The sequence below is a fragment of the Akebia trifoliata genome, chromosome 16 (assembly GCF_017979445.1).
Source record: "Akebia trifoliata isolate Shusen 1 chromosome 16, ASM1797944v1, whole genome shotgun sequence".
NCBI lineage: Eukaryota > Viridiplantae > Streptophyta > Magnoliopsida > Ranunculales > Lardizabalaceae > Akebia > Akebia trifoliata.
Window position 1 is genome coordinate 23,876,186 of NC_141390.1, and position 16,817 is coordinate 23,893,002.

The 16,817-nt window shown below is 36.0% G+C and overlaps 1 protein-coding gene across 10 annotated transcripts; it reads left to right on the forward strand.

Moving 5' to 3' along the window:
• The first annotated feature begins 636 nt into the window (after positions 1-636).
• On the forward strand, positions 637-14,943 carry PKDM7D (Transcription factor jumonji (jmj) family protein / zinc finger (C5HC2 type) family protein). Of its 10 annotated transcripts, none has more exons than XM_086429028.1 (14): positions 834-985; positions 1,251-1,310; positions 5,060-5,151; positions 5,292-5,590; positions 5,723-5,794; positions 5,898-5,975; positions 6,073-6,585; positions 6,666-6,893; positions 7,132-7,293; positions 8,062-8,430; positions 9,089-10,637; positions 10,761-10,864; positions 13,130-13,327; positions 14,323-14,943. In XM_086429028.1, the coding sequence occupies exons 4-14, from the start codon at positions 5,297-5,299 to the stop codon at positions 14,653-14,655; spliced, it is 3,900 nt and encodes a 1,299-aa protein (XP_086285154.1). In that variant the 5' UTR covers positions 834-985; positions 1,251-1,310; positions 5,060-5,151; positions 5,292-5,296; the 3' UTR covers positions 14,656-14,943. The 10 variants fall into 10 exon arrangements, with proteins under 10 accessions (XP_086285158.1, XP_086285163.1, XP_086285154.1 ...); XM_086429033.1 differs by having other exon boundaries at positions 5,063-5,151; XM_086429030.1 differs by lacking the exon at positions 834-985 and adding an exon at positions 1,005-1,059.
• The last annotated feature ends 1,874 nt before the right edge of the window (positions 14,944-16,817 follow it).

The window sequence follows — 16,817 nt, forward strand, 5'->3', positions numbered from 1 at the left end:
TTTTTTAAAAAAATCTACTTGCTTACTACAAATATAAAGGGAAATAAAAAAGATTAAAACATTTTATTTATATGTATTTATATGAAATTAAGAATAATTTTTTTTATTGAAATATGTTTGAATCGGATTGGGGTACATCTGAATCCAATCCAAAATTATTTCGGATCTAAGATTTCAATTCAAAAATTCAATTTTTCATATTTTTTTTGGATCAAATCGGTTCGGACTGGTTCAGACATCAGGTATATTTCGGTCCATTAACATCCATAGTCCCATTAGAAGACCAGACCATAGTAAAGGGGTACATCGTCAATTTAAAAACTGTAAGGGTATCTAAAATATTCACCATAACCTCGAGAAGGGTACGTTGATCTAGAAAAGGACACCCAAAATATCAAACTAATTTCTCGCGTTTTAATTCTCTAAAATCTCATCTCCAGAACCAATTCTCGTTTCTATTTATTTCAGCCTATCACAGTTGTACAGGTGTTGCTTTCCTAATTCGAGAGATACTCGTCCTGCTAAACAATGCGATAGCAAAATTTCTCTCTCTCTCTCTTTCTTTTTTTTTTCCTTCTGTTTTTAATAAAAATTAAATATTTTTTCTTATCTGATCTTTGATTATAAATCATACTTTATATTCTCCAAGGCATTGCTTGTTCTCTTTCTAAAACCAAACTTTGCAGAGAGAGAAATATTTTAGGTACCAATCTTACCCTTGATGAGAAATTATGTCCATAATTAGGGTTTTAAACATTATTTTTTATTTTCTTATTTTCTTAGTCTCATTTCTAGGTTTCAATGTAATTTAATATCTGTCCTTATTGGTAATAATTAAGTATCTTGGACACAACTTTGCCCTCACTTTGTAACAATCGGTTATCAATTTTTCACAATTCTTGTTTTAAAAATCTAGGGTTTCTTGTTGATCTTGATTGATCAATTTCTTGGTATAATAGTAGACGTGGTTTTGGTATCAGAGAAGGTAGTTTTATTTCCAATATTCATGGTTTTCAAGCTACCCACAGAACCGCTTTTGGTACGAGATAAGCGGTTTTGGTGGGTACCATCTCTTGATATTGGTTTAGGGTTAGATCTGTTGAATAGGATATTTGATCTTTACTTGTTGACCCTTTAAAGCTTTTTTTTTTTAATTTTTAATTTTATTTTGTTTTGATCTCTATTTTGGGGTATTTTAATTTTTGTATTTGAGGATGAAATTTTCTTTTGGGTTATTTTATATTTTGTAGTTGATGAAATTTGAGCTGCTTTAGGTCAAATCAAGAATCGGGCTGTTCATTAAAGGAATTGTAAGATTTTGTTTTTTTTTTCTTGAGAAATTTAGGTTTATTTATATATTTATTTTGGATGAAATTTGAGAATTTTAGTACTTAGATTAGAACTGATCCTGTATATTTGTTAGTTTGGGTCATAATAGCTATCTTAATTAGCTCTTGATGTCTTGAATAGAATCAGGCTGTTCATTAAAGGAATTGCAAGATTTGTTTTTTCTTGAGAAATTTAGGTTTATTTATTATTATTTTTTGGATGGAAATTGAGAATGTTTGTACTTAGATTAGAACTGATCCTGTGTATTTGTTAGTTTGGGTCATAATAAGTATCTTAATTAGCTCTTGATGTCTTGAATTCTTTGATTTATTGATAGAATTAACATCTTGTAGGATTTATGGTGATGAAATATGATATGGAGGTGGAGATTTTCAGATCTTGGTGTTTATTGTTGTCTAATGGTTTCAGCATAGTGAGAATAATACATCACCAAAATTTAATTGTTTTTCTTTTTTTTTAGTACATTAAGATGAAGTTCAGATTTGATATTTATCTGTTAGATTGTGTTTCCATAAGAATTTCTTAGTTGTTTGTGTTCTCTAAGTAATTGAGTAATGGATCTACTAAAGCATGGCATAATTAAGGTTTAGTTGTTAGGGTGTAGGCTTATAATTCTAGAGGCTTTCGAAAGTTTAAAACTTGATTGACAAGTGTTATCTTTGTAGTTTAGGGATTCAGATTTATGCAATTGGGTCATTATAATTATGTGTGCTACAAAATAGATTAACTTGACATTGTATTCTTTTACTCGAAGGTTTAACATAATCACATTAGGCTAAATCTGTTACATGTTTCTCATGTTTTTTTTCATCATTACTTTGAGATCATAGAATTATATGGTTGCTTCTTTTGTATCCATTTTTCATTAAATTGGATATGGTCAGGACGTAGGAGAGAAGTTTTTCCTTATCGGGAAAATTCAATTTCATTAGAAAAAGAAAAAGAAAAAGAAAAAGAGAACCAACATAAATCTAGTGATGGAAAGAATCACTGGTGAAGGAAACAAGAAAAATACAAAGGTTAAGTCCTCATCGAAGACTTCCATGTAAAGACCCAATCTTTAAAGTGACAAGCTCCAAACACCTTCAAGATTGAGGACCATGAATGCAAGAGAGCTGCTGTTTCTAGCAGAATGGCCTCTATGTAGTGAGTCGTGGCATCATAGACTTTTAGATTGCAAACATTTAAAGAAATCATGCATCAAGATTGGAACCGTCCAATGCATGTTGATGCGCGCAAATAAGTCTACCAAAATGGCTCAAGTGAAAGGGAAATGAACAAGTAAATAATCACCTGATTCCTTCTATAATTTACTCGTAAAGTACATTTTTGGTTAGTGAAGTCTCGTTTTTAACTGCCCAATAGTGAAAATCTTATCCAACATTTCCATCCAACAAAAACTGCAGACGAAAATGGGAAGTTGTGAACTTTGCAACTTACCTGGCTAGGAAATGGACCCGCATTTGCGATGGTTGTTCATCCAAATAGAAGACTTCATCGAGAAATTACCATTCATGAATGACCTCCACACTCTTTTATCCAACTTGAACGGATCAACATTTTGATTGCGTAGGTTGTCCAAAAGTAAGCTTACTCATCGAAACCTTTTGATTGTTAATATTCTTCCAAATGCCTAGATCCTATGACATGACCAAGTCATCGATCTTCACACTGGCTTACATTCTTCTTTTCTTTTCTTTCTTTTTATGGGTAAAGGGTTAGTGGTTAACAAGGTGAGGTTGGTTTCGAGGGGGTTTGAACCTAGGACGTGTGAACAACACTCCCCATGTCTTACCAACTTAGCTAAGTTTGCACTGCCCATTGGCTTAAATAAGATTCCATGGGTTAGAAAAGAATAAATAGTTGGAAATTCAACTCTAAACGATATTCCCCACACTACACACCATCCAAAGCTTGAAAAAATTACCAAAACTCACCTTGAATCAGATCCTATTTGTAAACTAATGAATTTGATTTACAATACTTTTCCACATTCCTACTTCATATAGACGTTGGGATTTAGGAAACCCCACTCTTCATCATTACCATTCTTGAGAGAAAGAGAGAGAGTGAGAGTTGGATGGATGGATGGATGACTTTGGGTTGTATTAGTGTCTTGTCTAGTTAGTTTGGTGTTTAGTAGAGTTTTTGGGTGTTTTATTAGTATTGAGTTTTTTAAATTTAGTGAGCTTTATTTATGTCTTTTTATTTTTGGGTGGGTCTTTAATTAAATGGGCCACTTCTTTGTATTATAATAAGGGTATTTTGGTCCTTTTATGCTATTTTAATTAGACCAGGATTCAAGTTATTATAAGATTAGGATTTGAGTTATTATGGGATTAGGATTTGAGTTATTATACATCTAGGATTTGAGTTATTTATTATAAAAGAACTATTTGCCGTAAGTTTTCTTATTTTCTGTTTTCATTGATTTAAAGCCATCAATTCCGCCCTATACCCTTAGCCGAACCTTCTTTTTGTCCCAAGAAATCAACCGGCCCTTGTAAAACCGAAATTTTAACCTTAAATCAGCCCTAATTCTTCTTTGTTTTGATTTTTACCTTGCTTTCAGCAATAGAGATAATTACCAAAACCCTTGTCCAACGATCCTAAACCTTTCAAAACTTACCCCAACATAATCCCATAAACCTAAACCCCTAGTATATCAGTATGCCCTATTTCTCTTATTTTAATTGCAAATACTGTTGGAATTTCTTTTTAAAGACACTAAAAATACCTTGTTGTCCAATATAACCAAAATTGAGACATATTGATTACATCTTTGGACCTTGACCATTCTTGAAACCCTTGATTAGGTTCAATAAACTTCTCGGTTTTCATTAGTACTAGGTCAAGTCCCTAGGCTGGTTGGAAGTTTTAACTTCCTTTTAAGAACCCTTAATTTAATAATGGGGAGGAGTACTGAAGGATTACATTGGACCTAGAGCTATTTATTGATTATTTTTTAGGCGTTTCTAAATTTGCGTTAGTTTTAGATCATAATATCCTAACTCATTTTTCAACAATTAATTTTTTGATCTCGCATTACTATATTAGGCTAGTTTACTTTAAGCATCAGAGGATGCTCTTAATGAATGTGACCCTCACTCCTTTTGATAGATATCTAATTTTCCGCGATGTCAATCTTCTCTTTAGTCGCTTAATAATTGTATCCCAATTGACTTTCCTCTTGTGGTTGGCACCACAAAAAAGGCCTCAATAGGAAGAAGGCTGCTTGCCCATCTGGCAACCCAAGCAATCCTCATACTAAGGGTAGAAAAAGATTGATTTCAAGCCAAGAGAAAAGTTATATCGCATTTGACAATATGCTTAAGTTGAGAAAGAGATTAGACTGGTAATATGATAATTAAGCTAATTTTATTGATTTCTTATAAGAAGAGAATCTTTAGGTTTCAATCTCTATAATGGAAAAGATTTATTTCCTTTTTAAATAATTTATTAGATCTTTCCATACAATCAACAACTAATGGGTTATTTGGTATCAATCCATTTGGTAAACATTAGCCACGTATGAGCACTCATCCTCTAAAGCATGAAGTGAGAAGACGATATAAACATTAGCCATTTTGATTTTATTTATTTATTTTTGTCACTGCTCTTACTGGTAAACTGTTGATTTATACCAATTCAGCATGGTATTTTAGATATCCCATCGGCTTCTAAACCAGACTGCTTGTAATTGTTTCAGCAGAAATAACTGTACCATTCTCTTAGCTCTTAAGACGCAGCATCAGATTGATGGACACTATCATGTATTCGTTACTCCCATGTGATCTTATTGTGAGTTAGTAATTCAGTCTTCATGAATTTTCTCAATAATTTAACTATTTACTGTTTTCTTCTTTTTAAGAGCACATTTCAAACTCCAGAATGCCATTCTGTCTATCTAACATTTGCATTGTGTTTCTTTTGCTTCACAGCATTAATGGGGACAGAATGCTTAAGGGCTCATGTTAAAGAAAAGAAAGTTATTCCGTCAGTTCCACCAGGCTTCGTGTCACTTACATCCTTCATCTTAGAAAAGATGGATGATAGTGAAGCCATGATGCATTGTATGGGCTCTACTGGTGCTCCTGAATCACATCCAACTGGCATGGACACTGAATGCGACATCGGGGATCATGTGAAGGTTACAAGATCCCTTAGGCGTAGACCGTGGATAAACTACTCTCAGTTTGATGATAGTTCGAAGGAATTAGACTCTGAGCAGTTTGATCAGGTCACTTCTTCTTTTGTCATTATTGTCTCATCAATCTCTTTTTCGGATTTGAAGAACTATAACATGGGTTCACTTTTTGAGAACACTACCACCCTTGACTGTTATCTGATATGCATTTTTTTTTCTTTGCAGCATCTTTCTTCAACTATACAGCTTCCAAAAGGTGTTGTGCGTGGATGCTTAGAGTGTAGTAATTGTCAAAAGGTCAATTTTTTAACTTTGGTTTCATGCAATTCTGGATATTTCTTTCCATAAAAATTTATGTATTTTCATGTATGTGATTGATGATTGTGAAGACTTTGAACAGGTCATAGCAAGGTGGCGTCCAGAAGATACACACAAACCTGTCCTTGAGGAGGCTCCTGTGTTCTATCCTACCGAAGAGGTGTTACTTGTCAACAAAATGCAGTAGTTGACTACTCATGTGTTTTGATATTGCTTTTATTTAGTCTCGAAATTGAAGTTGTGATCCTTATTTCCAGGAGTTCCAAGATACACTAAAATATATTGCGAGCATACGTACGAGAGCAGAGCCATATGGAATTTGCCGCATTGTTCCTCCCTCTTCGTGGAATCCTCCCTGCCCTCTTAAAGAGAAAAAAATATGGGAGAATTCAAAATTTTCTACTCGTATCCAACGGGTTGATAAGCTTCAGAATCGGGATTCAATGAGAAAAAAGTCAAGAAATTATAGCAAGATGAGGAGGAAAAGAAGAAGATGTAATGAATTAGGGTTGGAGTCTGGGGTTAGTGGAGATATCATGGGACCTAATGAACTTTTACACTATAATGAAGATGAGAGATTTGGCTTTGAACCTGGTCCAGAGTTCACTCTTGAAGCTTTTCAAAAGTATGCAGATGATTTCAAGGAACAATATTTTCGTACAGATTCAGAAAGTTATCAGAGTGCGCTTCAAAAGCAGAGTGAACTAACTGTGGAGAACATTGAGGGTGAATACTGGCGGATGGTTGAGAAGCCAACAGATGAGATTGAGGTTAATAAGCCTCTGAAGAACTTTTTTATCTTTCTTGTTGACTTTCATGTAGCTTAGCTTGTGATGTGATGCTTTTGTAGGTGCTTTATGGGGCCGATTTGGAAACTGGAGTGTTTGGTAGTGGCTTTCCTAAAGCATCCCATTCAATGGAGTTTCCAAAATGTGATGAAAAATATTTGAAATCAGGTTGGAACTTAAATAATTTCGCAAGGCTTCCGGGCTCTGTGCTCTCTTTTGAAAGCGGTGACATTTCTGGTGTTTTGGTTCCATGGTTGTATATAGGAATGTGCTTTTCATCATTTTGTTGGGTAAGATTGAACATGACCATTTTTTTTAATCCCTTGTAAGAAATGATTCTTCACGTGACATTTATACGTTATTTCATCCTATCATATTTTGTGTATTGAGATTCCTGTGATATATTGCTTTAGATATTTCATGACTCCTTGTGATCTGTGTAAACAGTTAAGTATGGGTTAGTCGGTTTTTGACATCAACACTTTTGAATTTTTATTTATTCATATATTTATTTGTATTGAAAAACAGCATGTTGAGGACCACCACTTCTACTCACTGAATTACATGCATTGGGGTGCTCCAAAAATATGGTACGGTGTCCCAGGAGGAGATGCCCTCAAGTTGGAGACAGCTATGAAAAAGTATTTGCCAGACTTATTTGAAGAACAGCCCGACTTGCTTCATAAGCTTGTGAGTAATGCTCTCTCTTTCCATCTCTTCCTTGTAACAAAGAGGCTTCGGTTTCTGGATAACCACGGCATTGATAAACTATGTGCCTATCAATGGTTAAACTATGCCAGATTTTCTCATGTTCTCGTCAATAATTATATACGAATTGTAATATGCTGTTGGTGAGGAGAAATATTCATGGTCCAAATTTTTATTCTGATTTGGGAATGTTTCAGCGGAACGTTCCAGTATTTTTTGCCAAGCCCGGATGAAACATCAACCCCAAAACATTGTATGTTTTGGATTATCTTAGAATATCTGAAATGTTTCTGTTGAGACCATCTCGGTTTTTCTTCAACCTTGCCTCAAGACAGGATTTTAAATCTTGGGTGTATTTACCTCCATTTGTGAAACATCCAAGTTTTAGTTTTTTTGCTTTCCCTACTCAGACGCTCAGTTGTCTAACTTCACCCTTACCGTATCTTACTTCCGTTCCATAAATGCCAGCATTCGTGAGAACTGCTCTATTTTTGCTCCTGTCAGAGTTTTTGTTTTGTTGTCCAGGATGTCCTGTACATTCTCTTTTTTGGTTATTGTCCTAAGTGGATCGGTTCTCTAGTTGATTGTCTACTATCAGAAAATTCTCATATTGGTAAAGTTTCATGAGAGACTTGGACTGAAGTGGAACTGTTAAAAATACTGATTAATGAATTTAAGTTAAGTTGGGAAGAGAGTTAAAAGTGATGAGTTTTATATCCTTTCCTTAACATATTATATGTACCGGTGCAGGTGACACAGCTTTCACCTTCAATATTAATATCTAGGGGTGTACCTGTTTATCGGTGTGTTCAGAATCCTAGGGAGTTTGTTCTCACTTTCCCTCGAGCATATCATTCGGGATTCAATTGCGGCTTCAATTGTGCTGAGGCTGTAAATGTAGCCCCCCTGGACTGGTTGCCTCATGGGCAGAATGCCGTAGAGCTCTATCGTGAACAGGTGCGTAAGACATCGGTTTCCCATGACAAGCTGTTGTTGGGGGCAGCAAGGGAAGCTGTAAGGGCACATTGGGAACTTTTGTTACTGAGAAAGAACACCTTAGATAACATAAGATGGAAAGATGTCTGCGGAATGGATGGGATCTTAGCAAAGGCACTCAAGGTAAGCTCTTTAATTTCATGGCTTCATATTTTATGGGTTGAGGTAGTGCTTAAAATGGGTCAGGTTCAGGCCGGATCTGAGTATATCCAGATCCACAATTTTTGTTTGGATCAGGATTCGTATCTGTTCCAACTCGGATCCTATTAGCTAAAACCATATCTGGACCATTTTGTTTTCACTAAATCCGAATCCAACCCAACCGAATTACTTGATTCTGGTCGGTCGGGTTGGGATAATTTCAGACCATTCGACATTTTTTTGCTATATTTCTTTTCTAATTGCTATAGTATCCTATTTTACTATTACAATCCTTCTATTTTATAAGATTTCATGTTATATTAAAGTAGTAGAAAAAGCATAAAAAGTATAATTTTCGAAGCAATATATCATTTGGATCTAGGTGGATATAAGAATGGATCTGTATCCAGCTCAGATCAAGGGACATCAACCCATCTTCGACCATTTTTTTTATTCAGGTCTACTCCAAGGGTCCAAACCCACTAAATTCAGATTCGATTCACTCGGATATTGGATAAAATCCGACCCATTTTATGCCCTAGGTTGAGGAGACAATTCTTTTTTTTCCTTTTTAATGCTGCAATGATAAATAAGAATGTACCGAATAGGTTTGACTTTTGTAAATTCCTCTTTTGCATAGACACGTGTTGAGATGGAGCTCGTGAGGAGGAAATATCTCTGCACCACTTCACCATCAGTGAAGATGGACGTTTCTTTTGACGCGACCTGTGAAAGGGAATGTTTCATATGTTTCTATGATTTGCACCTCTCAGCAGTGGGTTGTGAATGTTCCCCCGATAGATTTGTTTGCCTTAATCATGCGAATCAGCTGTGCTCATGTGCGTGGAGTTCCAAAACTTTCCTATTCCGCTATGAAATCAGTGAATTAAATGTCCTTGTCGACGCTTTGGGAGGGAAATTAAGTTCTATCTACAGATGGGCAAAATTAGATCTTGGATTGGCTCTAAGTTCCTATGTCTCCAAAGATAGCTTGCAAGTACCAAGCCCCATTAGTAAATCTCATTCCTCCAAAGCTGGAAAAGAAAAAGATCATGATTTACGAGATGCGGTAGCCTCTACTAGCATTAATGGGATCCCTCCTAAATCATATCAAGAAACCAAGGCACCTGTGGTCCAAGTGACTTCGTTTAGCCATCTCATTGGTAAACCATTACACTCCTCAGGTGCGAAGCAAAAAGAGCATGGGTCCCTTGATGCAGTAACCTCCACCACCAATGCATGGGATCCTAAAATTGAGGCCCCTATGACTCAAGTACCATCATTAAAAGATCAGAGCTCTCAGATCAGGGTAGAAGGGTGCCCAGTTTCACATTCAACTGTATCAAGCACTCCATTATGCCCCCTCTCTCAAGAAGATAGGTCATACACCGAGACCCAACTAGTAACTTCTAGAAAAAACTTTTTGGGGTGCGTTAGCAATTCCTTTGCAGATGACCTTAAATCAAGCAAGTCTTTGTCACCAGCAGATGGTAATATTATACTTCTGAGTGATGACGAAGCTGAGGAACCATGTAAACCTTCTGCAAATTATTCAGAAATTTCTGCAAGGCTGGAAAATAAAAATGATAAGGTGAGTCCATGTAATTATCAGAAGGATCAAATTTTGGATACCCCCGAGACTAATGCGTCGGTAATGAGTGAAGGAGATATTAATTTGATAGCTAATGCGGAAAATGAGCGTCACCCCATGCAACCAAGGTGTTCAAAAGTTGAAGATCATCAGATAGAAAATAAATGCATCGAGTACAACTTCATGGTACCAAGTGAGACCATCACGGTGGGATCTGTCCCTAAAAGCATTTCTTGTAATGTGGGGTCTGCAGGGACAGGTTTTGAAAAAACTACTCTTGATCTCTTGTCTACAAGAGAACTTGGTGACTGTAATGTTACAAATGCTGCTAGTTCCTATCAGCATAGTGGAAAACCAGATAGTGAGGCTAAAGGTGAAAATATAGGCTTCCATTCCAATTCAAAACTAACTGAGAAGGCAAGGCCATTGATGGGAAGCCCATTAAGCACCCCAAATAATCTAGACAGATACTATCGTCAGAAAGGTCCTCGCATTGCAAAGGTCGTGCGGCGGATAAACTGCAATGTCGAGCCTTTGGAGTTTGGTGTGGTGTTTTCTGGAAAGTTATGGTCAAGTAGCAGGGCCATATTTCCCAAGGGTATGTTGCATTCAATTGTGTCTTCTCCCCATATCTCATTTCTCAATGCAATTTTTTTTTCATCAAATGGCACGAGTCTTCTGTGTTTTTCCTTACAAATGTTTTTTTTTCTCTTTATTGTAGGATTTAAGAGTCAGGTCAGTTATTTAAGTGTGCTAGATCCAACGAAGATGTGTTGCTATGTCTCAGAAGTCCTGGATTCTGGACTAGCCGGGCCTCTGTTTATGGTAACTGGATTTTTCCATTGTTTGTAGTTTCTGTATTTTAATCATTTATATCAAACTGGGGACCAATTATTTTGCAATCAAAATCTTACTCTCAGGACATCTAAGGACACAAATTCATTTTCTTGTTAATTTAGAATCACTTCTATCCCTATAGTTGCACTGCTACTTATGGATGATACAGATTGTAAATCTGATCTTTATTATTCTACTACTAACATGTTCTGCAACCAAATGCAAAAGGGACAGCTCTTCAAACCAATTAACTTCATCCACTTGATGGGCCAAATGCCCAACTTGAGAAAATCTCAGCTAGTATTCAGGGGAACTTCCCCTTGATTCCACAACATGCTGAACCTTTTTTTAACATTGTCTTCGGAGTTGAAAGCTTTACTTTTGATTATTTCTCCTATGAGCTATGCTTACCCGGACATGAGATGGGTATGGATTCTATTTGTAGGTGGTCTGCATAAGGTGTTGAACTGTTGATCTGGCTTTCTAATTTTGGTTCCCTTCTCACTCACATCTCAGGAACTCGCCTTCTTCACCTGTTGTGTTTTTCAAGTCCTAGGATTTGGGGTCTTAATTGAATGTTACCACAAACAAATTGATTCCCATGCATGAACATACAATTCACCAAGTATTAAAAAAAAATTGGTCGTTAGCATAAAATTGTCACATAGTATCTAGAGTGAACCATAGATGTATAATTTTTATGTTACTTACTATGTATTGTAACTTTATATATCTTTTTTCACATACATGCTTGGGCGCCCGCCCACCCACACGTACACGTCCACATGCATGCACACACACCCACAAAAAAAACATTTAAAAGAGTCTCCATGATACAAAATTCAAACAAAGAAAACCTACTATCTTCTTTTCTTGGGTTATAACTCCCTTTGCTGGGTGTTGGGGTATTTGAGAGGAGCGGAACAGGGCGGGTATTCAGGCGGCACGAGCACTTCTTACAAGAAATTATCATATCTTTTCTGGGCCTTCATTTCTTGGGCCAAGTCTTTAAGTAGTTTGAAATAATTTTCTCTGGAGATTTTTTTTCTAGATCGGTTAAAATTTGTAATATCGGAAAAGCATATATGAAGTTTAGATTATTTTATTTTCAGAGTTGTCTTCAGTTTGTTTTCTAATCTTGCCTTGTAATCAGGTGATCATCTCCACCCCAGCTTTCTCTTCTTTAATAATATTTGGCATATATATATATCAATGGGTCAGGATCCCTTGACTCCTAAGAATGACTCATAAAAGAAACACATGATCCCGACCCTTTAAATGCAAAATCCAATGGTTGAGATTTATCCTTGGAGATAAGTTTTATCAAGATACTCATAAATCTCAACCATTGAATTTTGTGTTTAAAGGGTTGGGATCATGTGTTTTTTTCATGAGTCATTCTTAGGAGTCAACGGATCCCAGCCCTACATTAATAGCAGTGGAATGCTTATTGAATGCAAAATATGTTTGTGTGTTCAAAATATTGAAGATCTAGGCATTTCTGTTTATGAGAACAATCCTTTAGAATCCTACAAACCAACATTTTGAAACTATTCTCTCTCTGCTACTTCACGATCCAATCCTATTTTTGACAACACTGATCACCAGTGTTGTGATCACGACCCTTTATAATCCAGCTAAACTCCGCAGATTAATACCTTACTTTATTCACATTATTACTACCTTTTAAATCAAATCTTTATCATTAACAAGTGTTAAATTTTACTTGTACCATCTTGTAGAAGAAAAATACATTTGATTTTTTATAATATATAAATGTCAGCACTTCTTAGTTTCTCCTATCTGATTTTTCTGGAGCTCGAACTCCAGTTTAGTGCACCAAGGTGGGGATAGATTAGCTGTTCTGAAATATTTTTTTGTTTACTATGGAAACAATGTGCGCCCGCAACCCCCCCTCCTAATGCTATTGCTTTTCTATAGTTTGTTGTTAATGCTGGAATGCAATGAATTTAAATTCTGACATGGAAAGTCAGGCCCTGGTTGCTTTGTTTATTAGTTCACTTCACATGCATTAGGTTTTTCATTTTTAACACGTTTAAAGAAATTAAGAAAGGATTCCTTTAAGTTGGTTACGATTTTCAGAAAAAAATGGTCTTCATTTTCTTCAGGAGATACATTTTTGCGACTGATCCTTGTAAAAATTACCTTTCTCGGAAGCTGTTCACTACCTTTTTTTATAGCCTATATTTAGTAGAAATGTGGTCATTTAACATTCTATGAGCTTGATTTCAGGTTAAGGTAGAGCAATGTCCAAGTGAGATATTCATACACATTTCGGCTGCCAAATGCTGGGACATGGTGAGAGAGAGAGTAAATCAAGAAATAAGGAAACAACATGCCTCAGGGAGGTTGAACCTTCCACCTTTACAACCTCCCGGGAGTCTTGATGGCCTTGAAATGTTTGGATTCACTTCACCAGAGATTATTCAGGTAATTCTACCATGGAAACGTGAATCTTGGGTTTGGAGATCCTTAGGCCTTGGTTTCAGTAGGACGTTTTCCAGAAGTAATATTTTCCCGAGTCTGGGTCCCAACATGCTTTAAAAACTCAGTTTGACATCTTGTCTCATCCATGGATGAAACCGAGTTGTCTTGAACAAGTCAACTCGTCTCAGATGAGATAAACCATTTAACTCAGTTTAGAATGATTTATTCATATATAGGGTAGCATTCGGCAGACAATCTTAGGGGGACAACTTTGGGAAGATGTTTAAATGAAAATAAGTATAAATATTTTAATAAAATAAGGTTGATAGAAGATGTGTAGTCATAAAATCATGTTTTGTTTACATAATAAATATTTAAATTCTAAAAATAAAATGATTATTTTAATCAAAATATACAAAATCCCGGTTGACTTGGCTGGGTTTTACTAAATCATCCGCATTTATGTCATGAGATGGTGTGAAGTCTCAGATGCCATGCAAAATCTGTTTTGTTACCCATCTCGGTCTCGGAAAACCATGGTCCCAGATGAATGTGAAGTTCTGTTTTTATTGGTGGGTAACCTAGAATTGAACCTCTTATTTAGTGGGTAAGTTTGCGGTTGAAACAACTTCAATAATTTCACAATCCTTAAATCCAGGCGCAGCATTACTTGGAATCTCTGAAAACTTAGTGCCGTATGCTTAAATGGACCCAAATGACGGGAGCAATGTTTGATATTTATTAATGGCCACAATGACCAAATACTAATTTTTTAAGAATGTAGTTTACCAAAAATCACCCAAAACAATCCTTGGAAGTTTTCGATAAAAGTTGAGAAGATGTTGCATAAGCCCTAGGAACTTGAATATAAAACTACTCCACATCTGAAATATGTTCTTTTTTTGGTTGTGAGAATTGAAGGTTTTAAAATCATTTTCGCCATATCTAGAAATTGTAAATTTGATTATTTGACTGGTTTCGTGATATTATTGTAACAGGGGATAGAAGCACTTGACCAGAATAGGGTTTGTACCGAGTACTGGAAATCCATGCCACAAACCCAGAACCCACACCATTCACTGGCAGAAAACTTTGCTGGAGATCACACCGTAAGAGTCAAGGAGGAGCTAAATGATCAAAAGCCCAACGCCAGCACTCAGAAATGCCCTTCACCCATTGGAGTAGACATTTTACTCAAAGGATTGTTTAAGAAGGCGAACCCAGAAGAGCTGCACTCGCTGTACAGCTCATTGAGTGACAATAGGCCAACAGCTGATCGAGAATTGGTGACTCGGCTTCTCAACGAAGAGATTCAAAACCGTCTAAGATAATATATATTTTCGATCTCATGGGATCCGAAACTGCAAGTATAACATTAGTTTTGACTTTGTAAATGCCAAATTGACTCTTTTGATTACATCTTCTTCTGTCTTACCCAATATTTGCACAGATCACAGAATTTAGAAGCTGAAAATTTCTGTATACCCATTGTTAAATTCATTCAATGGATACTCTTTAATCTTTGTAACCCGACTTTGGACAAAATTTTGCTACAACTTGACAGATTTGTACACATATTTCAATTATTTTTAATAAAATAAAGTACAGTTTTATGATCTTATAGGTATTGGATCTACTTTTTATTGGCACTAATTGTGCATTAAGAATGTATAGAAGTCCCTTCTGAAGTTGCAAGCTTCCAGAGATTTGCAGGAATGTGTTTAAAAACTGCTTTTCCCTTCCAGAGTTTTTCTCCTCTTGTTTCTTATGAAGGGAGAGTATTTTACATTTGTTGTAAGAAAACAAAAGCTCTCAAAAGTTGGTCTTTAGAGAATGAATAAAGGGCAGATATAGGGTCGAATTATGGTGGGCATGAGCTCAGAAGTTAAAAATTTGTTGGAAACAAAAAGGGGAAATTACTTAAAGAGCCCTGGCTGGGGGATTTCTTTCTAATATGTCCCCAAGTTTTAGGGTTTCTCTTGATAGCCCTTTTTAGTAAAACTTTCTCTTCAAATCAGCCCTTGAACCAAATTCACCATATTTCAACCAATTGAATGTCCTAACTGTTCAATCTCACTGTTTTCGCCTCAAAAAATTGGATTTTTAACAATTCAATCAACTTTTGGAGACTCCATTCCACCAGAAATGATTTAAGAAGGAAAAAAAATGTCATTTTGAAGGGGTTCTTTCAACTGTTTTAAAGATATATGTAAAAAATTAAGATTTTTTTTTTCAAATTTTTTCTTTGTTTTTGGATGAAAATCGATCAACTTTTTAGTCAATTTTTTCATGTATTTTAGTCGAAAAACGAAGATGGTGGGTTTTACTAGCATTGAGTTCGACAATAAAAATGTTAACCTCGACAATAAAAAAAAATTGGTGAGCCCACCAATAATGAGAGGCCATTACGGAAAAGTTTTACTAATGGAATATTCAGAAACTGCCCAAAACTTGAGCATTATTTAGAAAGAAATACCTCCTCCAGGATCCTTGTAAGTAATTTTTCCAAACAAAAAATCCAAAATGCAAGACATGGAAAGAAGAAATACAAAAGAATTCCAAGTACATAAGTATTTACATTGTTGGAACGCCTAGGATAAAGAAGAAATTGAACCTCAAAAATAGAAAAAAAAAAAAAAAAAGACTAATTTCCACTAAAAAAATATATTTCCAAGGTATAATTGATTACTGTGGGGGGAAATTCTCGAGTTCGGACACGTGGCTCGAGTGATTCTCAGAAGTCTGGACTTGTAGCTCGGACGGACTGCTTGATGGGCATCGTTTGCTAAACTCCTCGGATGAACGGATAATCGGCTCGAACTTGCGCCACCAACCCATCAAGAAACTCGGATAGAGCACTCCGTGGATATCAATGTTAGTGTAGATCGGCAGGACGGATCCGGCAGGTGATCCATTGAATGACAGCTCTGACAGGTGACCCATTGATTAACAATCTTGACAACCCAGGCCATCTTAGATCAATTCTGACTACTCGGGAACTGGCAGAGCAATTGCAACTACCCCTGCACGTAATATGTCAGAGAGTAAGCAAACTACCTGAGTCACATCAAACAGTGGCACAGAAAACGATTATCATAAACACCTATATAAGGGAGAGGACCATGGATAAGAGGGGGTTCCTTTTCTTTTTCTTCTCTCTAAAAAAGCTAGATTAGGATTGTCAGTTTGAATAATCTCTAACTTGATCATCGGAGTGGACTAATTCGCAGGTCCAGTCGAGCTAACCAGGGAGAGTAGGGTGTATCGTAGTAGAGCAAAAACCTGCATCTACAATTACAGTGCTCACACTCTCTAGTTTAATCTAGGCTGGGGTCGAAGATCAACACTTGCAAATCCCAAAAACCGAAAAATACAGGAGCCAACAATTAATTGTGAGACCACCACTTGATAATATACAGATTATACTGACAGATGATTTCATTAACCCCAATCATGGTTTCCTCCAAATCTAGTTCGAGATTGTGATGACTTG